Source organism: Spea bombifrons, chromosome 5 (assembly GCF_027358695.1).
Source record: "Spea bombifrons isolate aSpeBom1 chromosome 5, aSpeBom1.2.pri, whole genome shotgun sequence".
NCBI lineage: Eukaryota > Metazoa > Chordata > Amphibia > Anura > Pelobatidae > Spea > Spea bombifrons.
Genome location: NC_071091.1, coordinates 19040341 through 19067286, shown reverse-complemented (window position 1 = coordinate 19067286; position 26946 = coordinate 19040341). Strand labels below are relative to the sequence as shown.

The window sequence follows — 26946 nt, the reverse complement described above, 5'->3', positions numbered from 1 at the left end:
ACTTTGAAATAGTAAGGACACCACAGAGTGGCTATTAAACTCAAACCGTTTGTCAAGAGCACTTATGATCCTACCTGGAAACTTTCCGGGTTGGGCTAACATAGAATTTGATGGCAGATAAGGCCCATCTATTCTGCTCATTTTTCCTGATGGAAAGTCTTTATTAAGTCCTTGTTCTTGTCTTAGATTGGGGATAACTTTATGCCTATACCATGCATGTTTACATTTCCTCACTGTATTAGCCTCTGGAACTTCTTATGGGAGGCTGTTCCATTTATCTACCAACTGAATAAAGTTAAACTTCTTTACTTCTCTCTCTTTATGAGAGCGCTTTATTGCATTGCCTGCTAACTATTAATCTCTCAGAAATAATTATAATAATAAAATTACAGAAATACAGAACTAATCAATTACTAAGGACTAACAGTTTTTTCTCTTTTTGGGGAATGGCTTTGTATAGGTGTGGAGCTAGCCATGTGTAGGAGCAGATTAGCCCCAGGATTTAGTGGTGGGAAACTGGGTAGGGGGATAGCCAAACTGAACTGAAGGCTCTGGGAAGCAGAGTATTACCTGGAGACGCTGTGTCAAACCTGGAGAGTTTCCAGTTATGCTTATGATTTTTTTGATATCTTGTTTTGGACACAGCAATATAATCTGTTTCCCAAACCAACAGTTTAGTTTATTTTAACCCAATAAAAAGAAAAACACATTCTATAGCCTGACTTGACATATGACTGGCACCTGTTTGTCATACACTGACTCCTTGCTTTTATCATGTTTACCCATTGTGCAACTCTTCATAATATGATGGTGCTGTATAAATCAATAATAATAAGATAAAATGATATATGTGATAATGCTTAGGAGTTAACATGTTGATGATAACAACTGATGTTTTGTGTAAGAAGACCAGCACCTTCAAGTGACTACTCATTTCGCTGACAGAAGGATATTGGTGTGGCATACCCTTCCCTGATCCCTGTGGAAACAAAGGGAATGTTTATATTCACATCCAAACCACTTTACAAGTACATCAGGTGAAGCTACCCGCCAGAAAGTTGGTAGCAGCTGCTGGTGAAAGTGAACAAGTGGTGTAACTGAGTGAAACATTGCTAATTCCATGAAAGAGGTTCAATGAGGCACTTTTTGCCCTGCCTCTGCACAGGAGAGGCTGTCCATTGACAGTTCGGACTTGCTGGCTTCCTGCTGACCGATCATGTGTTAGCACCGGTTCAACACTATATACGTAATGCCCGATCATGAGATCAGGCATTCCCTTCTGATATGCATCACTGCTGACACCCATGCGAAGGACATTTATGAGAAATAAATAAAAATATAGTGAATTCAGTGATATCATTGTGACATTAGTGGCATTTATAAGATGTGTATTGAGTTGATAACTTTTGAGTGCAAAAGATAATGATAAATGTAAGGGATGTATGTGTACCTCTAGAACATCAAAAATAAGTATGTGAGTATGTCTGTAATCATGGGATGTTGCTGGACATAAATTGGGTCATTATTCATCAGTGGCATGTACTATGTAGTAGAAATTTTAAGCAAAATTGCAAAAAAAAAAGTTTTATTTTGGTAAAGACAAATAGCACTGATATTTATTATTTTTTTGTATCTATGGTTTCAAATGAAAGCCCTATTTTTCTTGCACAAAAGGAATTTGTGTGGATACATCAAACACGGAAAAGGAGAATCTTGATTAAACCCACATATGGTAAAACGTACAGCATGTATGGCACTAAATAATCTTGGTAAGAAAATAGTTAAGGGCTGTTGAAATTGTAATAGGAAAAATTTGGTTTGATGTGTTTTTTAAAGAACATTTTAAAGAACCTCTTAGAGATCAGATGATGTCTGGTTAACTTCTTAGATAAGCAAATACAGATAAAATTGTCACATTGCAGACTTATTTATTCAAGCAGTGATAAAAGGGTCTGGAAAGTAACTTAACATTGTTTTTACCTGCCTTGCAAAAAAGATATGTCGTAGCTGATAAACCCTGAATGAAAACAATTTCCTCATAACTTACCTGCAAGTATAGATTGAAAGCGGTCTTAGACTGCTTTAACTTTTGAACTGTAAATCTGACTATTTATGTGAGAGTATTAAAAATATAACAATTAAAAAACGCTAAACAATCAAAACTAATGTAACAATTTACAAAAGATTATATATAATATATAATATATATAATATATCTCATCCGCTATCATTTAGAAAAACAACACATGCAAGCTATTGGTAGTAATGTAGATAAAACATGCAGGCAAGAGTATTAAAAGTATGAAAAAGTCAAAGAATTGGCAAATGCTGTATGGTTAGCTCCGATCTGTTCAATAATAAACAGCTGGGTCTTCTTCATAAGAGAAAAAGGTCTGAAAACGTTACATCTTGCCAGTATTATAACACAGCTGGATTAGTCTGGACAATACTTTGGCAGGATCAAAGTGGCCCTAAAAGGAGTAGGAAGACAAAGTATTATCTTGTATTATCTTGCAATCATCTTTCTGGTTACGGTTCAAAAAAATATTTATATTAGCTCGCCAGAATTACAATTACTTTAGTTCAGTTTGGGTGACCATGCTGTAATACAGTTATTGGCACCGTCTGTAAAGCAGCTTCACTAACACTTTCTTGACACAGTCTATAAAGGAAGCCTTTTGATGACCAGGTACTGCAAATCTCTCAACCATCCCGTTTTCCACAGTACAGTCAGGATTTTTGGACACCATCTCGCAGTCCTGTTAAGCTGCCCACCGGCCTGCTTTGCAGGCAATGGGGCTCATGGGCTGATTGGGGCGATCCCCTGATCTTCCGACTGGCCAGTTGTTGCAGGACGCTCCTCATTGTCATGATGACTTTTCTTTCTAACCTTATATCCTTAGACCCTTGAAGTAATAATTCCCTCATAGCCTCAACTGTTTTATCTTCTCTGTACTTTCTAATTCTTGAATCTCTTTCTGCACTCTGTAATACTTTAGGACCTGTCTTCTACTGCTCCTGTAAACTTACCCCTCTTCTTAAGTTAAGATGATCATCTATTTTTACCTGAACTGTTTTCCCACTTTCTCTAGACACATATGTAGAGACATGGAGTTTAATATGATCTGCTCCCTTATGGTCCTTTGCTCTGCTTTACTGTGCAGAAAGCTAATCCCTTTGTTTCTTGCAAAATACCACTATACCAATCCTAGGCCCTAATTCCATGCTATCAATGGCCTTATTTTGAGCAAGACACAACCTATTAAAAATGATAGATAAGTAAAATAAAAGGATTGCCCTGAGGACAATTATTGAACATATAAAGCTCCAGTACATCCAACATGTGCCTGGGTGTATTTAAAATAGATGATCTTTATTCTTGTGATTTGTCATAAAAATTGTTACTTGAATTGTTATCTAGGGTGCACAATATATTCCTTTACATGCAGTGTCTTTATACTTTCTATTTTGTCGTTATTAAGGATTACAGGAATTCACATAACAAGGTTTTATAGTTAATTTTATATTCACAAAAAATATTTTTTTTAAGACGATAAAAGATCCAGACGCTTCCAATGTGTGACCTTTGCCCAAGTCAATTTATCTTTGAGACCTGGCCTTAGAGCCCATCATTTGTAAATAGTTTGCTAGAGCTGTAAACTATCTGCCGTTAGTTTACATTTTTGTGTCTACTGTCCCGTGTTTTGTCCGTATGTGTCCTGTGTGTTTCCATTTGGGCTCTTACATTTCATTGTTCATCATTAAATACCTCCCAAGTGTCATTCTTTATGAGGGATAATATTTTTTGCACATTATACTGAATAATATGATCATCCTTCTTCAGTTTCGATGTGTAAGTGGTCATTTCAGCTGTGATATTTGTTGTGCATATACTTTGTCAAACCTGTATAGAAGGTAAGACCAATAGCGTTATGTTTTAGACAATTATTGTGTGTTTATATAATCTATATGCATAGCTTCTGCTTTACCAAGGATGCCTAGTGCTGAGTCCAGCCCTGATCAAGCTCAAACATAACCTGATCCATTTCTGCAGTGCTCTTCTGACACCAATTTCCAATTAGTCAATTAACTTGTGTGATGAATTAATATGATTTGTATTAGATTTTTTTTTCTAAAAATGTTGTTAACAAGAACTGTTACCCTTGTCTGGGTTGGAGGAGTCAGGTCATTGTCTCTGGTAATACTGCTTGTTTAATATGTTCCATGTGTAACCCCACACCAAAGGGTAACACTTCCAGAGGTCCTCTGACCTCAGACAAGTAAAGTTGGCGGCAGGCTTTGTAGGAAAAGTGGGGGTTCAACTCCTTGACTTCACTATTCATTATAAAGATCCAATCCCATGGAGGTCTGCAAAGTCTCAGTCGGACACAGCTCCTCCATGGAAAATAGCTGGGGGAGTGAGTTAAGGAGAAATGCATATGGGGGGATTCTTCAGAGAATAACCACCTTTGATATACAAGGGGCACTGAAAGAATCATTTACGCCGTAAGAGAAATCTGCCTTTCAGAAGAATACCCACAAATAGAGCTTAATGATTTTAGTTCATGACCTTGGTAGGCTGGAAACGTTTATGGTAAACAAGGATCCCAGAAACATAGGAGCCTGAAGCACATTTGGTGGGCAGGATATACCAAATAACAGAGGTGGGCCTCTCTCTCCATTTATGTACCTCTTTTGTTGTGTCTGATAACATGGCACTGTGCATGTGTAAAATCGGTATTCATGTGCATGTGTAAAATCAGTATCTGTATGCACCTCCGCTATGGTACACCCTGAGCATTCCTGCTAATAAAATACACTTTTACTGCTTCTGTCTACCTGAAGCTCATGTCTTTGCTAGGCACCATCAAGAAACATTTGGGGCCTCTAAAACCTGTGGTAAAAACCTAAAAATTGGGGCATCTAAAACTGAATACCCCCTACCTTACTTAAATGGGGACATTGCAGCGCTCATGCTTAGAATGTTGAGAGGAGGCCACGTGGCAGCTTCTATGGAGGTTTGAGCAGCAACAGCAGAGACCTCCACTGATTGTACAGCTCCGTGGCCCAGTCAGAGAACATTAGAGGGTCTCCCCAACCAACCATATTCTCTGGATCAGCTGCATAGTGCCCAAAAATTGGTGTGTGGAACTGCACTACAGGGCTTCAGCGACCTACTTAACACCCCAAATGTTTCCATACACATGACCGTTTTTGCCAGAACACAGTTATGATAACTTAACAGGAGTGCGATAAAATCAATTAGAAGGCGCACATATTGTAAAATAACCAGTCAATTTACAAATACTGCTAAAAATCATTGCTGCAAAGAAACAGATGTGGATTTGCATGTTCAGAGAAAAGAATGCCTTATATTTGCACAATTCACATTACAAACACAATTGTTGTTGTTTGTATATTATTATTGTCACTTTTAGGCTTCTAGAACACTTATACCCACCAAACACCTTGCATTCTAAAAGAGGGAGAGACATATGTGTCCCAAAGAACACAGGTGGTCTAGTATAAAGTTGGTTTTCCAAAAGCAGATGTTAGCACATAATACAAAAACCTGTAGACATCAAACTAGTGAAAGTGAAATTTGGTGTCCTGTGCTATAACAATGACTTTTGTAAACTTGCCTTCAAAAAAATAACATTTATAAGAGGAAAAAGTGATGCACGGGAATTAGTCACACACTCTGGTTCCAGTTTCTTCTTTGGTTTATTAAAAACAGATTTCATCCTCCTATTGTTATTAAATTAAGTTATAAGAAGGGTTGTGTTGGAAACTCCAGTACTGGAAATTAGGCCCGATTATTTGTTCAAAACGCAGAATGGGAAGTAAACCTTTGATTTTGATGAATATTATGCCTGCCGTGAAACGAAGCAGAATACATGAAAACATATTAGTTGGATTGTGGCTAGATTTTTCCTTTAGAATAAGTTTTGCATTTATTTTTCCTTTTCTGCGTTTCCCATCAGTTAACTGATCTATCTATAAAATGTTGCTAAAAGCATAAAACGAAACAGGCGCAGATTTGAAATGAATGCCCATGCACTGATTGTCACTTAACACACATTTTCTGTAATGGCATCCGTTTTTTTAAATGTTATCATCAAAAACGATGATGCAATATTAAAGCATTTCACTGCTACATTTCAAGATTCTAAAATGCATATAATACGCTCTCAAACTAATCAGCGTTTCCTAATTACCTACTGTAAAACAAAGAGAACGTTTTCTTCTGCACGCAGATTGGACCCCCAGAGACATTGGTTAGGAACAAAATTGTCTACAAATTGTCATGTACAGTGGTAATAAGTGTGAAGCCACTCTAAAAGGGTGGAGAATACATTTAAAAATATTGGGTAACACATAAATAAATGAGTGGAATTACACTCCACATCACCTGAGGCTCTTGCTCCAGAGGTAAGCCAGAAACTTCCCAGGAATGCTTAGTATTTTACATGATAGCAATTTCACCTTTAAAAACAGGTGGTGAATTATAGTCATTATCCACCTAGTTCTATGGATGTCAACTCGTTTATTATTCAAGTGTGTCATATTTCAGAAATTACTAATTATTATTTGTGTCTTGGCAGCTCCAGAATGCTCTTCTAGTGGACACCAGATCCTACAGAATCCCTACCGAAGTCTAGATTTTGACTCGATGAAGCTCCAGCAATCTGCTATTCATGACTTAATTTGTGATCACTCATTGGCTCCAGGATGGTACCGCTTCATGATCTTTGATAAACCAGCTGAGATGCCAACCAAGTGCGTGGAGGTATTGGTGCAATTAGTCTTGACTATGTATTAACAAATATTAGATAATGGCAAAAACATTATGTCCGTAAGATGTCCATGAGATAAGTTGGGCTATGTCTTATAGAATGGGACAAGACAGAATAATTCTAAAGATACTGTTTTGAATTCAAGTGACAATGGAATAACTTGTGGAGTTGGGTTGCCTTGGGCTGTCTAGTATATTGGTGTTTCGCCTTGGGGGAAAAAAATCTAGTGGAAAATACTTTTGGATGATAGAAGCCTTCAGCAATGAGTGACCTAAATGTAGAAATACTGTTATATTTTAATTAAATAATAATACATTATACATTATACAAACAGTTCTTCAAATAGATTAAATTACATTTACAATGGGTACCTGGACAAAGAGTATAGTGCTTTTCTATCAATATCAATGAATAATGTTGCTAATTGCTATTTTGTACTTAAATATAATTAAAATAATAGTTGAATAAATGTACTAGTTAGAGATAATTTTCTAGTTCACATTGGTCAAGAACAAGCATTAACATTGGAGGCTATGTATAAAAAAAGAGGTTTTTTGGTGTAATATAGCTCAGTTGCTATGATGTATAGAACAAATACTACACAAAAGACACTTTTTATACATAACTTGAAATTATATCAATGCTGCCTCTCGATGTGAACTAGAAAATGACCTAGGAATGTGACGTGTTGCTGCTGTTACGGCTAAATGACAACTAATATTCCACATTGTCACCTACTAATTGGCGAGTGAATCCATTTGCTTAGTGGAACCGTATAGCCGGGTTATGCTGCCAGCTACTGCCACTAAACCCCAAATTTAAAACATCCAAAACCGCAAATAATATATTAAACACACAAGAACATCACAAGAACACAAGTGGCAATATCTCTGAATTAAAGTATACACAATTACAACACATGTTCTTCCTTTAATGCCTTTTATTGATGTAATAATGCAACTGAGTCTCAGTTAAATATAAGAAATAAAAGGCAATGATAATAGAAAGACAGTTTAAGGAATCTATATAAGCACTTTAACAAAACCTTTTCAGTGAACATAAGCATAACAGAATGTAACAATAAAACTTTAGCACGATATATAGATATGTGGGGGAAGTAAGCTGCACCTTATATATATATATTAATAATAATAATATTATTTCCCAACAGATGAATCATTGTGGTACCCAAGCTCCTGTTTGGTTGTCTTTACGCGACTCAGAATCTCTCCCTCCACCTGGGGAAATCAGACAACTCACGGCCTGCGCAACATGGCAGTTTTTCTTCAGTAGCACCAAGGACTGTTGCCTTTTCCGCATCCCAGTGACAGTCCGAAATTGTGGGGATTTCTTTGTGTATCTGTTACAGCCTACACAAGGGTGTATGGGTTACTGTGCGGAGGGTTAGTAACCATTACTTTCGTGTACAGTTTAGATGCACGTGTTTCTACTGAGTATCTGGAAGACTGTATTTCCTTTGACTAACGCAGCTTTTAGTCAGTGTAATTGTTTTGTGAATGTTTGTATTAGTAGAAAGGTACTACTTTTGTGTAATGGAATCTGTGGGAAACCGCTATTGCCGGTGGGTGACGCCGGTAAGGGATTCCTACTTTTATTTTGTGTATGACCAAAGAGTTACAGTGATAAAAATAATACAAAATGTTAAATTGTAAACTACACACGAGGGACTGTATATTCTTAATACAATTTTAATGATGTACTGACGTCTCTAGTGAGACAATATTATTTTTCATTTAGTGTGACTAATGCAGGCCCCATATAATGGTCACAAGTGATCATAAAACATACAGAATTGTAAATTGTAAATATATATTTTTATATTTTGACCTATACCTAACCCTTACCATACTTTGTCTCTTTTTTTTCAGCTGTCCCTGACACCAAATCAAAATGCAATGAGGGGGAAACTGAAGTTGACGGTGTGTGCATAAGTAAGTAACACATTCTAATAGGTTACATATTTAATTACATTTTTATATAAGAGATTATGCGCAGGACCGCTATCAGAAATATTGCAGTAGCATTTTCACACACACTAACATACTTCCACACACTATGACACACATGAACTAGCATACTTACACACGCACACACATAGTGACATACTGGTTGGGTAGGAGTCTCTGTGCAAGGACAGGCTGGGGTGCCCTGTGTGGGGCAGGCAGGTGTAGATGCACATGGATGCAGACTACTTTCTGCTTCAGCTCTAGACTTCTTCCTTGGCGCCATCTACAGGAACAGGACCGACACAGCTTGGGAAACTGGCAGCAGACAGACTCAGGATACCGGCAGATGGAAGTGGAGTCTCGGGAGACTGGCAGGTGGTACTGCAGTCTAGGGATACTGTCAGACGGCAGCTGGGTCTTCAGCGCTGTCCCTCCGGGCTGCTTGAATGTCTGTGACACACCATGAGGGGCAGGACAAGCTCAGCACTGGATTTAAAAACCTGAAACTGCTGACCTGATCTGTGTACCGTACCTGACTGTCCTGACTACCTGCTCTGTGTACCGACCTTGGCTCTGTCTGACTACTCATTTTGTGTACCACACCAAGCATTGGCTGATTACCTGCCTGTGTACCTGAACTGGCTTTGGCTGGCTACCTGTCCCGAGCAACTACTTGTGGCATCACTTATCCACATGTATTCGGCACTCCAGCAAGTGTTTTACGTTCAGTTTCTGTAGTATTTGCCTTTCCCTGAGCCTCCACACTGTTGGGATCATGGTTTCCTCCCTTAGTACTCAACCCTTTGGTAGGTTATCCAGGCTGGATAACTCTTGTGGTGTGTGATTCTGGAGCTGGCATTGTGATACATACAGTAACATACTTATACTGACTAACATTCTTACTTACACACACATACACACATAAAGCAACATATCTATACACTTACTCACAGGTGAGAAAGCAGGGTGGCTGAGTCTACTACACCAGTACCAGTTGTACCTCCCTGATGGTGGCCCTGATTGTACATTACAGTGTTGTTGTGGTTTCGTTTTACCAGAGTGCCTTCTAAACAGTATTTCTTTCTTTGTTTAGATATAGTGAACAAAGAAACTGTATTTCCAGACCCCCCAAGGAATCCAGAAATTGCAGCTGAATTGGTTGGCAACAATGTTTACCTCAAGTGTTCCTTTGATGCCCCTGATACCAACCTCTCCATGGGATTTTTAATAAAGTGGTCTAGACTCTCGACTGAAGGAGTAAAGCTAGAACTGAGGCAGGAGGCTGTTATCCAGACAGTTTCTACTGTAGAACTTGATGGGATAAGTGTGAGACTCGGAGACAGGGTAAGAACAACCTGAAGTAGTCCTAATACTTAGATGGCTTCCAATCTCGCACGGCGTGAACAACGAGTAAATCACAAGTGGGAACAGTTCCCAATTATACAGGCCTTAAAACTGCTTGCTATTAATGGAATTCAGTTTAGAGTTTTTTAACCTGAAAAATTGATGAACAACAAAAAAAAGTGGTCTGAGATCACTGTTGTTTAGTTTGTTTTCCATACAGCTACGTAATATATGAGATTTTCAAGCAATTATGAACAAGTCAAGTTATATAATTTTTTCTATTTTGAAAAATCCCCACCGTTTTATTATTTTATTTGTTTGCGCTGCTTTAACTTTATATAGTTTTGTTTTTTTCCTTCAAAAGTAGATAGGGGTATTTCTACTTGATTAAGTGACCTGCATGTAATGATTCACATGTAATCTTGATTAGCACCTTACCATCCTTTACACTTTCTAAAGACTGGTGCTAATTGACTGGACCTCCATTATCAACTAAATCGCTGTAACTGGTCAAATGGACTGTGACATTTGCCTAAAGCTAATTTGCCCTTATTTAAAACTTTATTGTGATTAAATATATTGTGTCCTTTTTATATTACATTGATTTAAACATTTAAACAGATAAATGGATAAAGGTGGTTTATTGTAGGGTTTAGAAATTAATCATTTTTATTTAGGGGGAATTAATGTTTATTTAAGAAAAAAAAAAACTTTTAAGGACACTTCTGGTGCAAGTTTAGTAGCTAATGATCCCATCAGCAGTAAGATTACATTGTTTGCTGTGACAATAAGGTCACTTTTCAAACTTTACACCAAAATGGTTCTTTAAATATAAATTTTGTCCATATACTTTCCATATAAGGAGCAAATGGACAAGCAAGCACATCCTGGAAGATAGATTCCTGAGAGACCAAAAATAATGGAAGGCATTATTTTGCTCATTAATCCAAGTGGATTTCCACTAGAGGCTTTGTTGAGGTTTGCAGAATGCGAACCCCTGGTAGAGAGAAGAGGGTGCCTACGCAAGTAGTAGAGAGGGGCTTAGGTGTGTTTTAACATGTTTCTCCAACATCATCTGCAGGGAAGGGTGTAGTTGTATTTTAACATTTTATTTTATATTAAACAACATAATGTATGGACTGTAAATTGTGAGGACTGTACCTTAAAGCTCCTGTTCCACTTAGACAAAACATGAATTGCACTGTTAAGCATACAAAGCACATACACCTTAGAAGATCTGTCATTTTGTAAGTTTTGGCCACATAAAAATAATACAGAACCTTTAAATAGCAGAAACCAGAAACCAGCTTTGGTGTCACATGACAATTTAGTGTCCTGAGGAAAACAATACTAAAGAAATAAAAGTTTACATGATTAAATAATTTTTTCTCGCTGGGGCATTCAACAGTACCAGGAAAGGTGCTTCTAATGACGTTACAAGAGTTAGTAAGTGGGACAATACCTTTAAATCAGTTCTCGGAACTTGACCGAATCTACAAGAACACCTTTTTAATAGAAAGAAAACATCAAAATATTTGTTAGGAATGTTTATATTACCTTAGGCTGTTCGAGAAGCACATAGATGATTATTATTTTTACTAATTACGTCCCAACTGCATTTATTATTTTACACCAACAGATATATTGCAGTGTTTCCAGCTTTTTACTAGAACAACCAGATGTTCACAGCGCCATCCAAGAAAGCAAGGAATTTTTCGCTGGCATTCAGGTATATTGTATACACTTTTACTGTCTATTATTACTGAAGTACACCCTTCTGAATACAGCCTTTGTACTTGAATAATGACATAGCCAAGGTTGCATTCCTGATTCCCCTACATCTACAGAGCTTAATTAATGGTCCTTCAAATTCTGTTTAAGTACTTATGTATAGCACTCACAATATGTCACTCATTCTAAGAAGGCTCGAATTGTGGGTTTGTATTACGTATGCACAAAAATGCTGCATCCTTCTAGAATTTGAAATTTTGGGAACACACTATGCACATATCATCTTAGGAAAATGGGAAAATGTTGCACGTTGCACAAGGTTACAAAATGAGTGTGAATGTGTTTTTGAAATAAGATTTAAATATTTCCATATTTCGTCTGTCCTAGATCCACCCAGAAGCCCTCACCATATCAGAAGATGGAAGAAGATATCGTTTGACTGTAGAAAGTACAGTACCAATTTCATGCTCTGGGACAACTGAATTGCAGAATGAATGTAAAATAACCCTGAAACTCCATACTGCAAATGAAGGTATGAGAATGTGCAGCATTCTGTCACATATGTTCTGCATTTAGGGGTCTTTCTAATGAGTTAGCACATTTTACAGGGCCAGCTAAGACCTCCATACAGGGAGAACGTTACTGGTGTTGGGCCTTCATAATGATGTGTGGAGTAGAGTGATTCATGGGATATGGTGTGCCATTATAAACTACACTGACCTTCATATCTGATGTTTTTTTCATTGCCTTTAATTAAAATAGTTTGATTCTCTAATTAAACAGCTAAATATGGGCTTTAGTGATCTTGAGTTGTCTCTTTACCAGCAAACACATGCCTCCAAACTATGGGACATTGTTTACAATCATTGACAAAAATATATTTTCCAAATCATGTTATTGAATTTTCAGATTTAACCAGGCTCAAACAAATATATGCCGTATAATAAAATCAACTTTTTGTGCAAGAAAAACATATTTTATTTTATTTGGATTACCCTGTGTAACAAAAGTTATCTTGTAGTCGTGAACTATGTTGTAAGCCTTATGTTTCTGTTTTGGCTTTAACAGATGAAGAAAAACATGACTCTGATTTGGCACTTTCTTCCTGCCAAGTCGACCTCCCGCAGTCCGCCTGCCAGAGTGGAAAGTGCAGTCAAGCAGTTCTTCATTACACTGCAGTGACGGACTTTGTAGCTGATGGAGACAAAGTTGCAAACATTGTGGTTGACGCCATAATTAGCTCAAGCTTTCTATGGAATGGTTATTCTCCATTAAGCACACAGGTAAAACAATCCATAATCCCTATTCATTGTGTATACTTATTACAAAACCAGCGCTAATCAGATACAACTCTACACACTTACAATTTTCTGTAGACTGGTCAGAGTCCAAGACATTTATTAATGACCTTACTGTTGAAATAGTACAAGCTGGTCAGAGTCCAAGACATATATTAATGACCCTAGTGTTGAAATAGTACAAGCTCCTAGGACTGTAATGTCTGGGAGATAGCCGTGTTGGCCTGCATGTGTGTGGGAATGCAAAGAAATATATCAGTGAGAATGTAAAGTATTAAAAAGGCAATATGAGATTTTAATAAAGGCATATTATATATACAGAATATATACAATAAGTATTATAACTATGAAAGCACATTTCTGTGTGCTCTTGAGAATAGATTATAAATGAGGCTTTAGTATTCATTAAGAAGTTGAGTGGTCAGTCAAGTTAAGAGTATACTTGACTTATCAGACTCCGTCCGTAGTATGTGAATACTCAGTTCATCTGTCCTTGGTCTCTTCTTTGATTCAGGATAGCCATATGCCTACCCCATGTTTAAACCCCCATAATGTATTAGCCTTTACCACTTCTGCTGGGGGCTGTTTCACCCTCTCAGACTCAATGGAGTATACATACTCTTCCAAAACAACTTGCTTATTCACTGATAATGTGAGTTTGTGAGTTCATGCAAATGAAAAATACACATCCCTTGCAAAATATGTTTTCATAAATCACTCTGTAAAAAATAAATAAATAAAGAAATTATTTAAATAAATTAAACTAAACCACTGATTCAGTAATAGGCAAAGATGGGGTCTGTACTGCCCATATATTACCTTAACCCCCATCCCTAGAACAGACTTACTTTATTACCACCACCACTTCATCATACATATATATGTATAGATAAATATACTGTGTGTATATCTATATCTATATAAGGGGGTAGTAGCAGTAGAAGAAGTATTATTATTATTATTATTATTATTATTATTATTATTACTCATGGGCAGCTGTTTCATTCTTAATGGGACTTGTCAGCATGAGGTTGGGATACTGGCTTAATACTTGAGGCTTGGGGCTTGGAGTAGCCAAGAAATAACATTACATAAGTTATGGTGGGTAAAGGTGATGGAAAACCCTTCCACTAAAATTAAGGGGGTAGTAGAAGTATTATGAAACACTCATCTACAGACACCAGATAAGCCAGAAGGCTTTCCTCAGAAATCTCATGGTGCTGCCACAACCACAAGGCATTCTGGGTAGGCGCATGCAAATAAGGTCACCTTTTGCCTCTATATCCAATTTATACATGGATCCCTTGAAAGTAATTGCCCGCTGTACAAGACAGCCTTTATACAAAACTCAGGAAGAGGTACAATAGCCAGATCACCACTCATGGACAGCTGTTTCGTGCAATTTCAGGTTGTGATACTGGCTTAATACTTAATACTTATCTACAAAAGTAATTTTCATATTTCAACACAAGTGCGATTTAAAGGGAAATGTTTCTGTATTTTAAGTTATTTTTGCTTAGATTACAGTAAAGGACCTCCCCACTGCCTACTGCTATTCATTTACGGATCCTCATGTCATCACATTTGATGGAAGGTAATAGTAAAAATATACGTTTCTTTTTTGTTTCAAAGGCTATGATTACACCTTATCCCACCTGAAATTGCACCTGTGCAATATGATTTCTCACAAAGTAAATAAATAATTTCATTGTATTTATTGTTATTGTGTGGATTCAGGGTTTATGATAATTTCAACACTGGGACCTTTGTGTTGTACAAGAGCGTGTCCCGCGATTTTGAGGTACATGTCCGACAGTGGGATTGCGGAAGTGTTCACCACCCAGCCTCGTGCAACTGTGGCTTTGTTGCTAAAGAAGACGGAGACATTATTACATTTGATATGTGCAGCGGACAGCTCCATGAATCCCAGCCACATCTGTCAGTGAAGAGTCAGGATTCCTCAACAACTAATTTCAGAATCACTGAACATTATCTCGGAAGAAAGATCACAGTATGTATTTCACTTTATTATTGGGAAATATTTGCATATTACAGTTGAGGAAAAGTGGGTTTTATTTTATATTGTTTCAATAAATGTCCTTTATCTGCCGACCAGTAGAAAGTCATGTAATATTTTGGGTGACTTTCCTTGTTAATTTTTTATGGGCATTCTAAAACAGGGGCTGGGTGGCAGGAGGGAATTGCCCCCTGAGCCAGTCCAAAATAATTCAAACTAATTGGATGCTATAAGAAACAGCACGAGCCAAGGTAAGAGATGTATGAGATGTGATCTGTGATGTGTCAGGTGGGATTGAGTGGGCCAGAAGGTGTCTGCTCATGAAGTCCCGTGGATGCTAATTAAGTCTTTTTTTTCATGGCCTATCCTGAGTCAGAAGCTTCCTCTGGAAGATTAACAGATTTCTTTGTTATTTCACTCAACTAGTAGATTGGGTTAACATAACAGAGTTAGAACACATACAGCTTGGAAATATGCCGTTGACTAAAATCAGTATTTTATGAATATTATTCTATTCCGAAAACTAGAATTGTTTAAAAATAAAAAAACAGCACAATTGTTTTAAAAATGTCCCTGACATCCAATACAGGTCTTCTCTGATATAGGTAGTAGAATATTTTCAAAAAATACATTTTCTTAGCTGGGGGTGGCAAAAGGGGGCAAATGCATATGTGGTGATTCTTCAGAATCCTCCCATTTGCAAGGGGGGGTATCATGTAAGTTTAAAGGGATCTCTCAGGAATCACATGCATTAAAGTGCATATGATGGCTGTAGTGTGCTTTTAATACTGGTAGAATTTAATATTCAATGCTAGGTTAGAATTCTTAGAACTTTCTGCCATGTTTTACTTTGTTACAAGTGATGTAACTGGTAGTCATTAAATGCTGTTAAATTTTTTTAAAAAGTGATTTTTGGGGGGAAGGGGAAACAGCTGAAGTTTTGTACATATTCAGGCCCCATCAAGTATTTATAAAAGAAACAAAAATGTTCTCTCTGATCAGGCCATCAATAAACTAAAATGTTAAAATAGCAGGAGATAACAACAAAACCTACTGTTATATGTTCGGAATCAGACTTATTGGAAATCTTGTGTTGAATACATAAACTATTAATCACTCAATTCTAAATTAATTTCTAAACCACTGCAAGGATAAGTGGAAACTGTCAAAAAGGAAGTCATAATATGAGTATCGGCAAGTGATTTATTACTGCAATATGGTGCTGGAGGGCTCTATAACTCTCTCTAATATGATTCATGACTTCCACCTATTAAGGGGTTAATTTAATGGCCTGTGGGAAAGTATTAATCTATATGCCAGAAAACAGATGTTTTTTCAGCGTGTCCTAGAGGAGAGCCTTCCTGGAAGCTGGTCAAGAGAGTGCATTGTTATATTAAATCAGCAAATATATGTTTCAGCAAATGGCTTTTCTATCACAAAGAACTAATAAGAGACTCATTCAAATTGTTGCTTTCCAGTTTTTATTGCATAATAAGTCTAAGACATCGTCTGAATATAAATCACTAGATAGCTGCCCTGATATTATTTCAGAATGTCTGCTAAATATGATCGTATATATATATATATATATATATATATATATATATATATATATATATATTGTACTCAAAGAATGAATTATTTTCCCCATAAATGCTATAAGGTATTCTGGGAAATGTTGCATATTTGCTTTCTGAGCATTGGCACCAAAACAGATATAAACAATATAATATAATATTAAGGCATTTAAAGCAGTTTGAGTATAGGCATAGGCAGTATAACCATCTCCTTTATGTCTCAGTACGTTTCCAGCTATAACCATCTAGTAGTACCAGCTGGGCTGATAAAATATTTTGGCACTGAAAAGGAAATTACATATGCCTGGATATGGGTTTATGAGTAAATATTATCTCACTATCTTTTTCTAGATCGCTTTCTCATCTGGAGCCTTTATCCGAGCAGATGTGAGTGAATGGGGGATGAGTTTGACTCTCCGGGCTCCTGGCTCAGATTTTAACAATACCCTTGGTCTTTGTGGTACCTTTGATGGGAACGCAGAAAATGATTTTCATAACCGAAAAGGAATTGAACTTGAAGACACTTCACTCAGCCACCTTCATTTCATCAGTCAATGGAAGTAAGTTTTCTGCTTCCAGAAGTTTTTGGTATAAAAAATGGATTTAGCAGAACAAAAATGTGATTTCCCACCTTTTTCTACTCTTCCAGATATGTACAATCATTACTTTACCTGAATCCTACATAGTATGAGAGAGAGTTGTATCCAATTCCTTATCAACTACAAGCAATGAAATGTAGTTCATACAATAATTTCATAATTAATAATTATTATGAATACATTATTGTGTAATAATAGCTTTTTTATATTTTCTCCCTTTGAGAATGAATTGAGATACTAAATAGTACGTTTAAACAATAAATTGTGTCCACTAAATACTCACTTAGTGTGTGGTCGCCAACTGGATAAATGAGGCCTCATGAGTGTAAGAGCAAAATGTGCGGCCGCGTTTATCCAGCCAGCGGATATACCGGTATGTACATAGTTCATTGACTACTGGCCTTAAAGTGCCACGTCCGGTTTAAATCCCTAATCCAGCCCTGGTTGTCTAGCAGTTTAAACATGTTTTACATGTCTTAAGAAAAAAAAAATTTAAATTGAGAGTTATCTCACCAGAGCAATCTTCCAACAGTCATTCGTATGTAAACATAATAAAAGTATATTTTGATTTACTGATATAAGATATACTGATGTTTTTTGGTCACATGAGAAAAAAAATCACCAATTCAAACAGAACAAAGTGAAATCCTTCTATCAAAGAGTTTCAAAAGCAGTTATGTTATCTCCATATCAGATAAGACTATATGGCATTCAATATAGTTCAAAGGAAAGAGAATTTAACACTGATTGCAGAAAACAAGATATCATTTAATGATGGATGGAAACGGTCTGAAAATTCAGCTCAATCTAAATTAAACTTACTATAGATATGATAAAAGTGTTTAACCAATTTAGTCATTTAACGAAGGACTGTATTCTTATAAATTATAAAATTTGGAAAGTTACTAAATCATAGAGTAGAAAATAGATGGATTAATAGATGTATGCCGAAAAAATTTAAAGTAACTTCAACACAAATAAAGCTCCTGTCTATTGGAATACTGTTATAGGTATGTATTATACAACATAGTATACAACTGTATTAAAAAAAACTGAATAATAATTTTGAAAAAACATAAAATCAGTGTTTGATTTGTTTAAACAATTTGTTTTCATTATATATCTGTTTCAAAAAGTTTAGTTTAGCCAAGGATATTTTCACCAATAATTAGACAAACTAGAAAATCAAATTGCCTTTAGTGGACCGAACTTAATAAATGCAGTTTGATCAAATAATTTGAAACGCTATCTATCAGGATCTATCTGGAAAGAGAAAATCTTTTTCAGAGACATTCAGAGTCCAGGATTGTTGTCTACTGAGCGTTGGATCCCTTTAGGTTTTTGCGTTCAACTCAACAGGATCCAACCAATCAAATGATCTTGTCAGTTCTTTTTATGGTTATCAAAGTCAGAAAAACTACAGGGTCATTAGTAACTTCAAAACTTAGCAAGATAACCCTCTGGAGCTCACATGTTTTTCATTTCACTTCAGCACATAATTATCCAAACATGTTTTAAATTATGCAATATGCGAGATATTACCATGTTAACCATCGCTGTTACTATTTTGTCATTACAGGATTTCTGCTGGAGAAAGTTTTTTTGATAAAGTGCCATCTTTTTCACAGTCCTCAAACAATGTGAAGTATTGTAGATGCAAAGAGAGGAATCAGATGTATCAACCTCCTAACACACTCTATACAACTTCTCACACTGAGGCCAGTCTTTGTAAAGACAATGATAATGTTCTGTTTCCAATACTGATACCCGGTCTGGACATTACCACTGAGTACGTCAACACACCAGATACTCTCCGGAACCTTAATAAGCGTTCTGTTGTAGATCGTTCTCTTAAGACAACAACATTTAATGATGTGGAGAATTCTACTGGACAAATACGTAAAACAAAGGAACACACCATAGGGAAAACAAAAATAACATATGTAAAAAAGAACACTCAACACAGCCATATTTCTACAGAGAAAGTTGTTAGAAACAGAATGAAACGTCAGAATTATTATGAATATCTTTCTACATTCCAATATCAAAGCCTAAGCCAAACTGACTTGGAAGGATTCAGCTACTTCTTCCCTGAAGACCACTCTACATATACCCACCAGGACTTTTTGCCTTCCTGGCCTACCCCATCAGGCCTAAGACATTCATATGTTTTAGAATTTTGCCAGCACTCTGTTTTGAACTCCAGCATAGGGAAACTGTGTGTTGATTTCCTTGGAACACGTCCTAAAGAAGTAGTCGATATGTGTATCACAGATGTATTATTGAAGGATGACCTAAGCTGGGCAGAAGCTGGTGTGGCCCTATTGGAAAATGAATGTGAAAGAAAACTCTTAGAATTAGGAAGTCACAGTACAGGATACATGGAACAAATGGTGGACCACATTCTTCTGGCCTTAAAATGTCCGAATCACTGTAGTGGCAATGGGCAGTGTATGGATTGGGGATGTTCCTGTTTTCAAGGTTATGGGTCCTATGATTGTAGCATTTTGATTGGTAAGTACTTAAATTATAGGAATATAAATACAATCAAATGAAATGTTTTCTGTCATTGGTTATGGCTTCGTTGTACTGACTGTGCTTTAACTCTTTTGAAGACCAGGTGCCTGAGATTTTGGAGCTGGAAAATTCTGGACTCTGTGATGTTCGGACATACGACTGTACTTCTGTGAGGGTGTTTGGACAAGGGTTTAAAGAGGTGCTTAATCTCAAGTGTGAATTTACCAAGATGCAGGTATGTGATTGTACAAGTTCAGTTGAAAACGTTATGCTATATTATTTTTCTCTATGTCCATAATCATACTGAGAATGTTATTCAGACCTTTTTCTATCCATATGACGTCTTAATTGGATTAATCAGCTAAGCTATACTATATGACCAAACATATGTGGAAACCCATTTCATAACGCTTCTGATGCACTGATGTTTCTCCAGTTTGGAACTGTAGTGTGTGAGGCTACATAGGAGGTTGATTTTTTTTGTGTGCTTCGGCACTCAGGAGCCCCACTTGTAAGTGTGGTCTACTCAGGGGAGGGCTGGCAGCCTAAGGCCTGGGGGGCAAGTCTAGTCAACTGGCCCATTGCACCATCAAAGCGGCTGCGAGCGACATTGAAAGCGGCCGTCGTGCGGCAGTCACTCCACCAGTGCCTAATGAAATTAAAGTGGCCGGCGTGCAAACACCGCATGCCTCAGCTCTTCATCACACCCCTTTTAAGACGTGGGAAGAGGAGCTGAGGCATGGCCATTGGGTCTGACAGCCGCATGATGCAGGGGCGTACCTAGAGTATTTGGCACCTGTGGCAGACCCTGTATGTGGCACCCCCCCACACACACACACTTTAAAACTGCATAGTTTCTATGGTTAGGCAAACATTGACAGGGGTACAGCATATTTGTTACATTACATGCTTAGGGATTACACGGTACCACCGTCAATGTGTGCCTATACATTGGGCCAGACACTGACAACCCCTATCACTATATACTAAGCCAAACATTGATGTGGTGTAGGCTTACCACTTTAGTGACTGGCATAGTATATAGTAGGGATGCACCGAAATGAAAATTCTGGACTGAAACTGAAAATTCAGCATTCACTTGGCCAAAACAGAAAAAACAAAAAAAAAAAACTTTAAAATACTTTATTAAAAGTAACACCAAAATTAGACAAAAAAATCAACAATAATATTATCACACATATATATATATATATATATATATACACATATATATAATAACAATCACAATCCTATCATGCCCAGGTTCTAGCATGTGCTGGCTGACTTAGCATGATAGGAGTGTGATTGCTGTTTGCAATTATATATATCAATATATATATATATTAATACTGTCATTGAATTATTCTGTCCAATAAAAGTGTTAACACACCGAAGTTGGACCAAAAAATAATTTATAACAGCAATCACACTCCTATCATGCCTAGGCAGCCACTACATGCTGGAATCTGGGCATGAAAGGAATGTGATTACGGACTCCCTATGCCAAGCTATCCCCCAACACCTACACATCCATGCTATCTGAAACCCTCATTTACAAACATTCAGCATAACACCCATCACTCTCACACACTTACATTCAGCATAACACCCATCACTCTCACACACTTACATTCAGCATAACACCCATCACTCTCACACACGTACATTTAGCATAACACCCATCACTCTCACACACTTACATTCAGCATAACACCCATCACTCTCACACACTTACATTCAGCATAACACCCATCACTCTCACACACTAATCCACTCTCTCCTACCTTTTCTTCTTTCATTCTCACGTTTCCTCTTCCTCCTCTTCTTCTTCTTCTACTTCTTCTTCTTCTTCCTGTCCTTCCGGTGCACTGAGCGCGGAAAATGTTGGGCGTGGCTTCAGTGTTGTTGCCGCGCGCACCGAAACGGGAGGGGGCGGTCCGCCCCGGCTGCCGCTCATCTGAGGAGTGCCACCATGCTGGAGGCGTGCCGGCATGGTGGCACCCCTCAGATGAGCGGCAGCCGGGGCGGACCGCCCCCGTCCCTCCCCCGCCAGGTACGCATGACGGCCGTATTCAATCCTGCTCGCGGCCGCTTAGTTTTTAACTTTGCGGCCGCAGCCGCATTGAATGTCTGTCTGCTGGTCGTCCGTCCGGCCCACCGGCCCGGATTTAGGGCGGCCTGGGGGGCAATTGCCCCCCTGCCCCCCGGCCCAGCCCGCCCCTGGGTCTACTGCTTTGAGGCTGAGCTAATGCTGTTTTTAGACGCTTCCACTTCACAAGGCTTGTGCTTACAGTGGAACGGGGCGGAATTTTCACAAACTCACTTGTGGCAAAGGTGGTTTTCTTTGACAGCCAGAAACACCTAAACTTAATAATTAGAATTAGTAAACCAAACATAATTATTTGGAGAATTTATATAAAAATAAATGTGAAAGTGTGTCTTAATGTTGCTTTACACACTGTTTACAATTCAACTATTCTTTACAACTAAACTGTTGTTATATCTTTGTATTGTCTTGCCTTTCTCCCAGTATAGTGGTGGCAAATGGATCCTTACTGACCCAGTCCTGATGGATGCTGCTTTCAGGAATAGTAGAACCATTGATTGTCAGGTTCCTGTAGATGCCCATCAGTCTGAGGGCATTGGCCTGGTGGATGATAAGCCAATTGCCAAGTGGCAAGTAAAGGTATTACTCTTATGTTTTGTAATTATGCTCCAACTAAACAATGTGACACAAAGAAATGATTACACATACCCATTTACCTTGATAATTTTGTGATTGTGTGCTTTATTCGCAAGAAATTAGCAAAATATTGTGCGTCATCCATATGTATATAGTCTGATGATTTGTCCAGCTATAAATACTCAGATCTTAATCAGTCCTTGGCCTTGTCTTAGATTCAGGGTAGCCATATGTCTATCTCATGCATGTTTAAATTCCCTCACTGTATTAGCCTCTACGACTATGTACCACCTTCTCACTAAAGTAAAACTTCCTTATATTACATCATCTAAACCTCTGACCCTCTAGTGTAAGATTGAAATCTTGTTGTAATATTTGTACTCCCCTGTAAACTCCTCTCCTGTAGTTTGTGAAATCCTTTTAATATTTAAATGTTTCTATCACATCTCCTCTCCTTTCCTCCAATCTATACCCTATTATGAGCCCTTAGTCTTTCCTGGTACGTTCTAATGTGTATTCCAAACTTATTAATCCACAGGTATCTAATGATGGTTATACCTTTAGTAATGTTAAAGCAATTACTTTATATGATGGAGCATGCCAAACCTGTGACCCAGGGTCGGATGGACTATGTACGTTAAAGGTACGGTGTGTATTACATGGTCTTTACTTTGTTGACAAAAAAGATTTTTCTGCACTGGTTTATTGTTTTTTTGCACAGTCAGAATCATATCTGGTTACAGCGTGTAAGTCTGTATAACAATACTGGATTATAAATCCCGCGGTAACGCGGACACATTGGATGGGATGATAATTCTTACGCATCAAAAATCTCTTGGTAAACAACATTTGGGGTATAAACTGTGCTAACATTATTTGTTTTTAGTACAGATTTGATGTAAAATGGATGTATATAATGGCCAAGGTTGCTTTTCAGGTAGTGGGCATTTTGATTATCTGCATTTGTAGATTATATGTAAACGAAGAGAACGTCTACTTAATGCAGCTGTTTTTTTGTCCCATTTTAATAGTTATAAATAAGCCATACAGGCGAAACACATATGGCAGCGATTGCTGTGATTGCTTTTATCTTTTGCACCCCAATATATTTATATTTCCACCTGGAGTATTTTTTATTTGAGTTCCGATATCAGTCTCATCAGAAGCATCATTTGTTTTTCTGATTTACTTAGTCTGACCCTGACTTTTGTTTAAGCTCATTGCAAAACCTAAATGTACTGTTTCAAAATGAAAGGACCATTTCATAAATTATGGTGGGTAAAGGTGATGGAAAACCCTTCCACTAAAATTAACTCATCTACAGACAGCAAACACCAAACAAGCCAAAAGGCTTGTTTTTCCCTCAGAAATCTCATGGTACTGACACAACCACAAGGGATTCTGGGTAGGAACATGCAAATAAGGTTAACAATGATCACCTTTTGCCTCTATATCCACTTTATACATGGATTCCTTGAATGTAATTGCCTGCTGTACAGGACAGCCTTTAGACAAAACTCGGGAAGAGGTGATTTACCGTTAATTTAGCTTGGAAAGGCTGTTACTGAGCTCTGCCGTTTGCAAACAGCGTGATGACGTACTGTGTTCCTCGTCTAGTTAGTTAACCATGTCTGTCAATAGAGATACAGTATAGTGTGGATGTGGACAAAACAGGAGTAGGGGTGGACAGAGTATCCATACAGGAACAGCAGAGTCATTTCTTCTAAATGTGGCTATTACCATTACTGCCTACCCTGAGCAATGGCTAAGAACGGCATAGCAATTCTCACACAACATGGTCGAACATAGAAAAAAATACACGTATATATAAATATATATATATATATATATATATATATATATATAATGCAAATGTCTCTGTTGAGCTACAGAGTCATTCAGGTGCATTTCTTTGAAATCATTAGACTGAGGATAATATATTCATCTAAATATTCATTAAGAATATATTTGTTGTCATTGCAATGAACCTCTTAATATCCACCTTGACTTTTTATTTGTTTTTTCAGGAGAAAACATGTAATATAGATGGACTTTGTTATGGCGAGGGGGACCCCAATCCTACCAGCCCATGTTTAGTCTGCAGGCCAGACATCTCAAAACTAACATGGTCAATTGCCGAAAGTAAGATTTTTTTTTTCTAACGTGACTGCATTTCTTTTTTTTAGTTTTGAGACAATATATTTACTATTTCTAATTCTTTAATTATTATTATATTTTATTTATATACATTGACAATGATTTACAACTAGAAAAAATGACAAAATATGGCAAACCAATACAGGCTTACGCTCTAATTTATATATGAATTAGATTTTTAATATATTATATTACTGTAGTATAGAGTGCCATATTATTATTAATTATTGTTTTATAAAGCGCCATCATAGTCCGTAGTGCTGTACAATGGTTAAACAGGACATAACACGTACTGAGAGGTAAGGGCCCTGCTCAAACAATCTTACCAGCTATACTCTGCTAAATAAAAAAATACAACAAAATACATTACCCTATAAGAATCATATAACATTTTATTAGTCTTATTTGACATTAAATAACAGCAAAAGGCTTTGTCAGAAATCATTTTGAGTGCTACATAATGGGTTTAGTTTGTCTCTACTTGAGGCAAATTGACAGCTAATGGCATTCTACATATAAGAAAGAATAAAAATGGATGTCTTCAGAGGATTGTGAACATAGTATCCGTAGAATGTAATCAATATATGTGCAGCTAGGCAGGTCTGCAGTTTAACCCTTTTTGACGTAATGGCAAGCTTATCAATTTATGGTCTTATAGTGTGATGGAATCCACAATATGTGTTTTTTGAATGGTATCTGCTGGGTATGCGCTGAATTCTTGCTTTGTTTTGTGTACTTATTGGTCATTATTATTCTGGCAGCAACCCGGGAATCTGAATGTGTATGGCTTTTATACTTTTGTGGGTTACCCTTTCTATTTATTTTTTCTGCGGTTTAACCTTATTGCCTTCCACAAAACGTAATCCTCAAGGTGGGTTTTGCCTTCAAATACCCAGTTCCCGAGTAAAGCTTATTTAACATTTTATACACTAATGTGAAATAAATAGATTTTGTGAATATGAAAATGCCTGACCACAGTCTCATAATGTCTTATTTCAGATAACAAACCTCCTGTGGTTCATTCCTTGCCTGTTACACTACAGACCTTCTACAGTGAAAACTTTGTATACCAGTTCATGGGCTCCGACCCGGAAGGCTCAGCCGTCCTCTTTACATTAGACTCAGGTCCGGAGGATGCCAGTTTATCACCAGCAGGGCTGCTAATATGGAAAGTAATGTCTCAGAGTACGCAGACATTTGTATTTTTCGTAGCCGATGATTGCAATGCCAAGACCAACGCAACAGTAGACGTAAGTTTTTATTTCAATAAGCTTTTATAATTACATTATGACGTTTATTACCTGGAGGGAATATTATTAGCTTGCTAGCTACTTAAAAGCCTTATTGTATGAATGTGTCCTCTCGTATTTATTTCCGACATCTAAAGTAGAATGTCCAAAAGGAGAGCAACATTTTGAAAAGGAGATTCACTGACATTACATTATATTTCTTTTGACATTTCCTGAACATTAAAGGCCAGACACTCCAGATAAGTGCTTGGTAATTGGCAAGATTGTTATATATCCTTATCGACATCCTTTAGAAGAGGAGAGAATTATACAAGCCGTATTTTTTATGCAGCATTGCTTCCAAGTGGCACAAATGTTATCAAATGGCAAAAGTAAAATAATCCGGTAGATGAACACTGTACTGATTTTAATCTAGAGTCCATGTTCAATGATGGGAATATGGCAGCTAAGTATTGAGCATGCTGCAGTTTTTTTAATGAATATATGCAATTTCCCTTATTACTCTCTCCATTTTTTAAACCTCACATTCAAAATGTGGACAACATACAAGTGTTTTGTGTTTGCATGTGAACAGTGAGTAGAGCACGTTCATGTTTCATGTTGCTTCTGTTGAAATATTGCTAAAATTACCCATATATTATTTAGGCATGGGGAATGGGTTCTCGTTTGGACATCTTGTAAATAGCATAGCAATGCCATGACAAGATCAGGCAAAGTGAGATAGCCCCACTAAGGAAATTCACAGGTCCCTTGGAGCTCTCCCCTTTATTCTTTTTATTGGTGATGGGGACATGGCTGGGAAAGACCCAACAGTGTAGAGATCGGGCAGATTTGGTACCAGGCCTCACCAAGATATCACAAGTTTAGCTGTAGATCTGAAAATCAGCCGTGATTTCATACCCTGTAGGCCAAACCCAGAGATGTCACAGTTATGGAAACAGCATGAAAACATCCAGTACTGGACATGTGTGTAACAGGGAAATGTATTTTATTCAAACTTATCAGTACT

At 37.3% G+C, this 26946-nt stretch overlaps 1 protein-coding gene across 1 annotated transcript in view; it reads left to right on the top strand.

The window, feature by feature from the left end:
- Positions 1-8137: 8137 nt before the first annotated feature.
- Positions 8138-26946, top strand: part of VWDE (von Willebrand factor D and EGF domains) — a 31375-nt gene continuing 12566 nt past the window's right edge. Inside the window, exons 1-15 of the mRNA XM_053468182.1 lie at positions 8138-8200; positions 8687-8749; positions 9858-10108; positions 11748-11837; positions 12227-12371; positions 12908-13122; positions 14658-14731; positions 14875-15148; positions 17083-17291; positions 18910-19844; positions 19946-20082; positions 22378-22533; positions 23069-23173; positions 24558-24672; positions 25687-25937. Of these exons, the coding sequence (XP_053324157.1) occupies positions 8182-8200; positions 8687-8749; positions 9858-10108; positions 11748-11837; positions 12227-12371; positions 12908-13122; positions 14658-14731; positions 14875-15148; positions 17083-17291; positions 18910-19844; positions 19946-20082; positions 22378-22533; positions 23069-23173; positions 24558-24672; positions 25687-25937 (3039 nt within the window). The 5' untranslated portion in view covers positions 8138-8181. The remainder of the gene's footprint in view (positions 8201-8686; positions 8750-9857; positions 10109-11747; positions 11838-12226; positions 12372-12907; positions 13123-14657; positions 14732-14874; positions 15149-17082; positions 17292-18909; positions 19845-19945; positions 20083-22377; positions 22534-23068; positions 23174-24557; positions 24673-25686; positions 25938-26946) is intronic.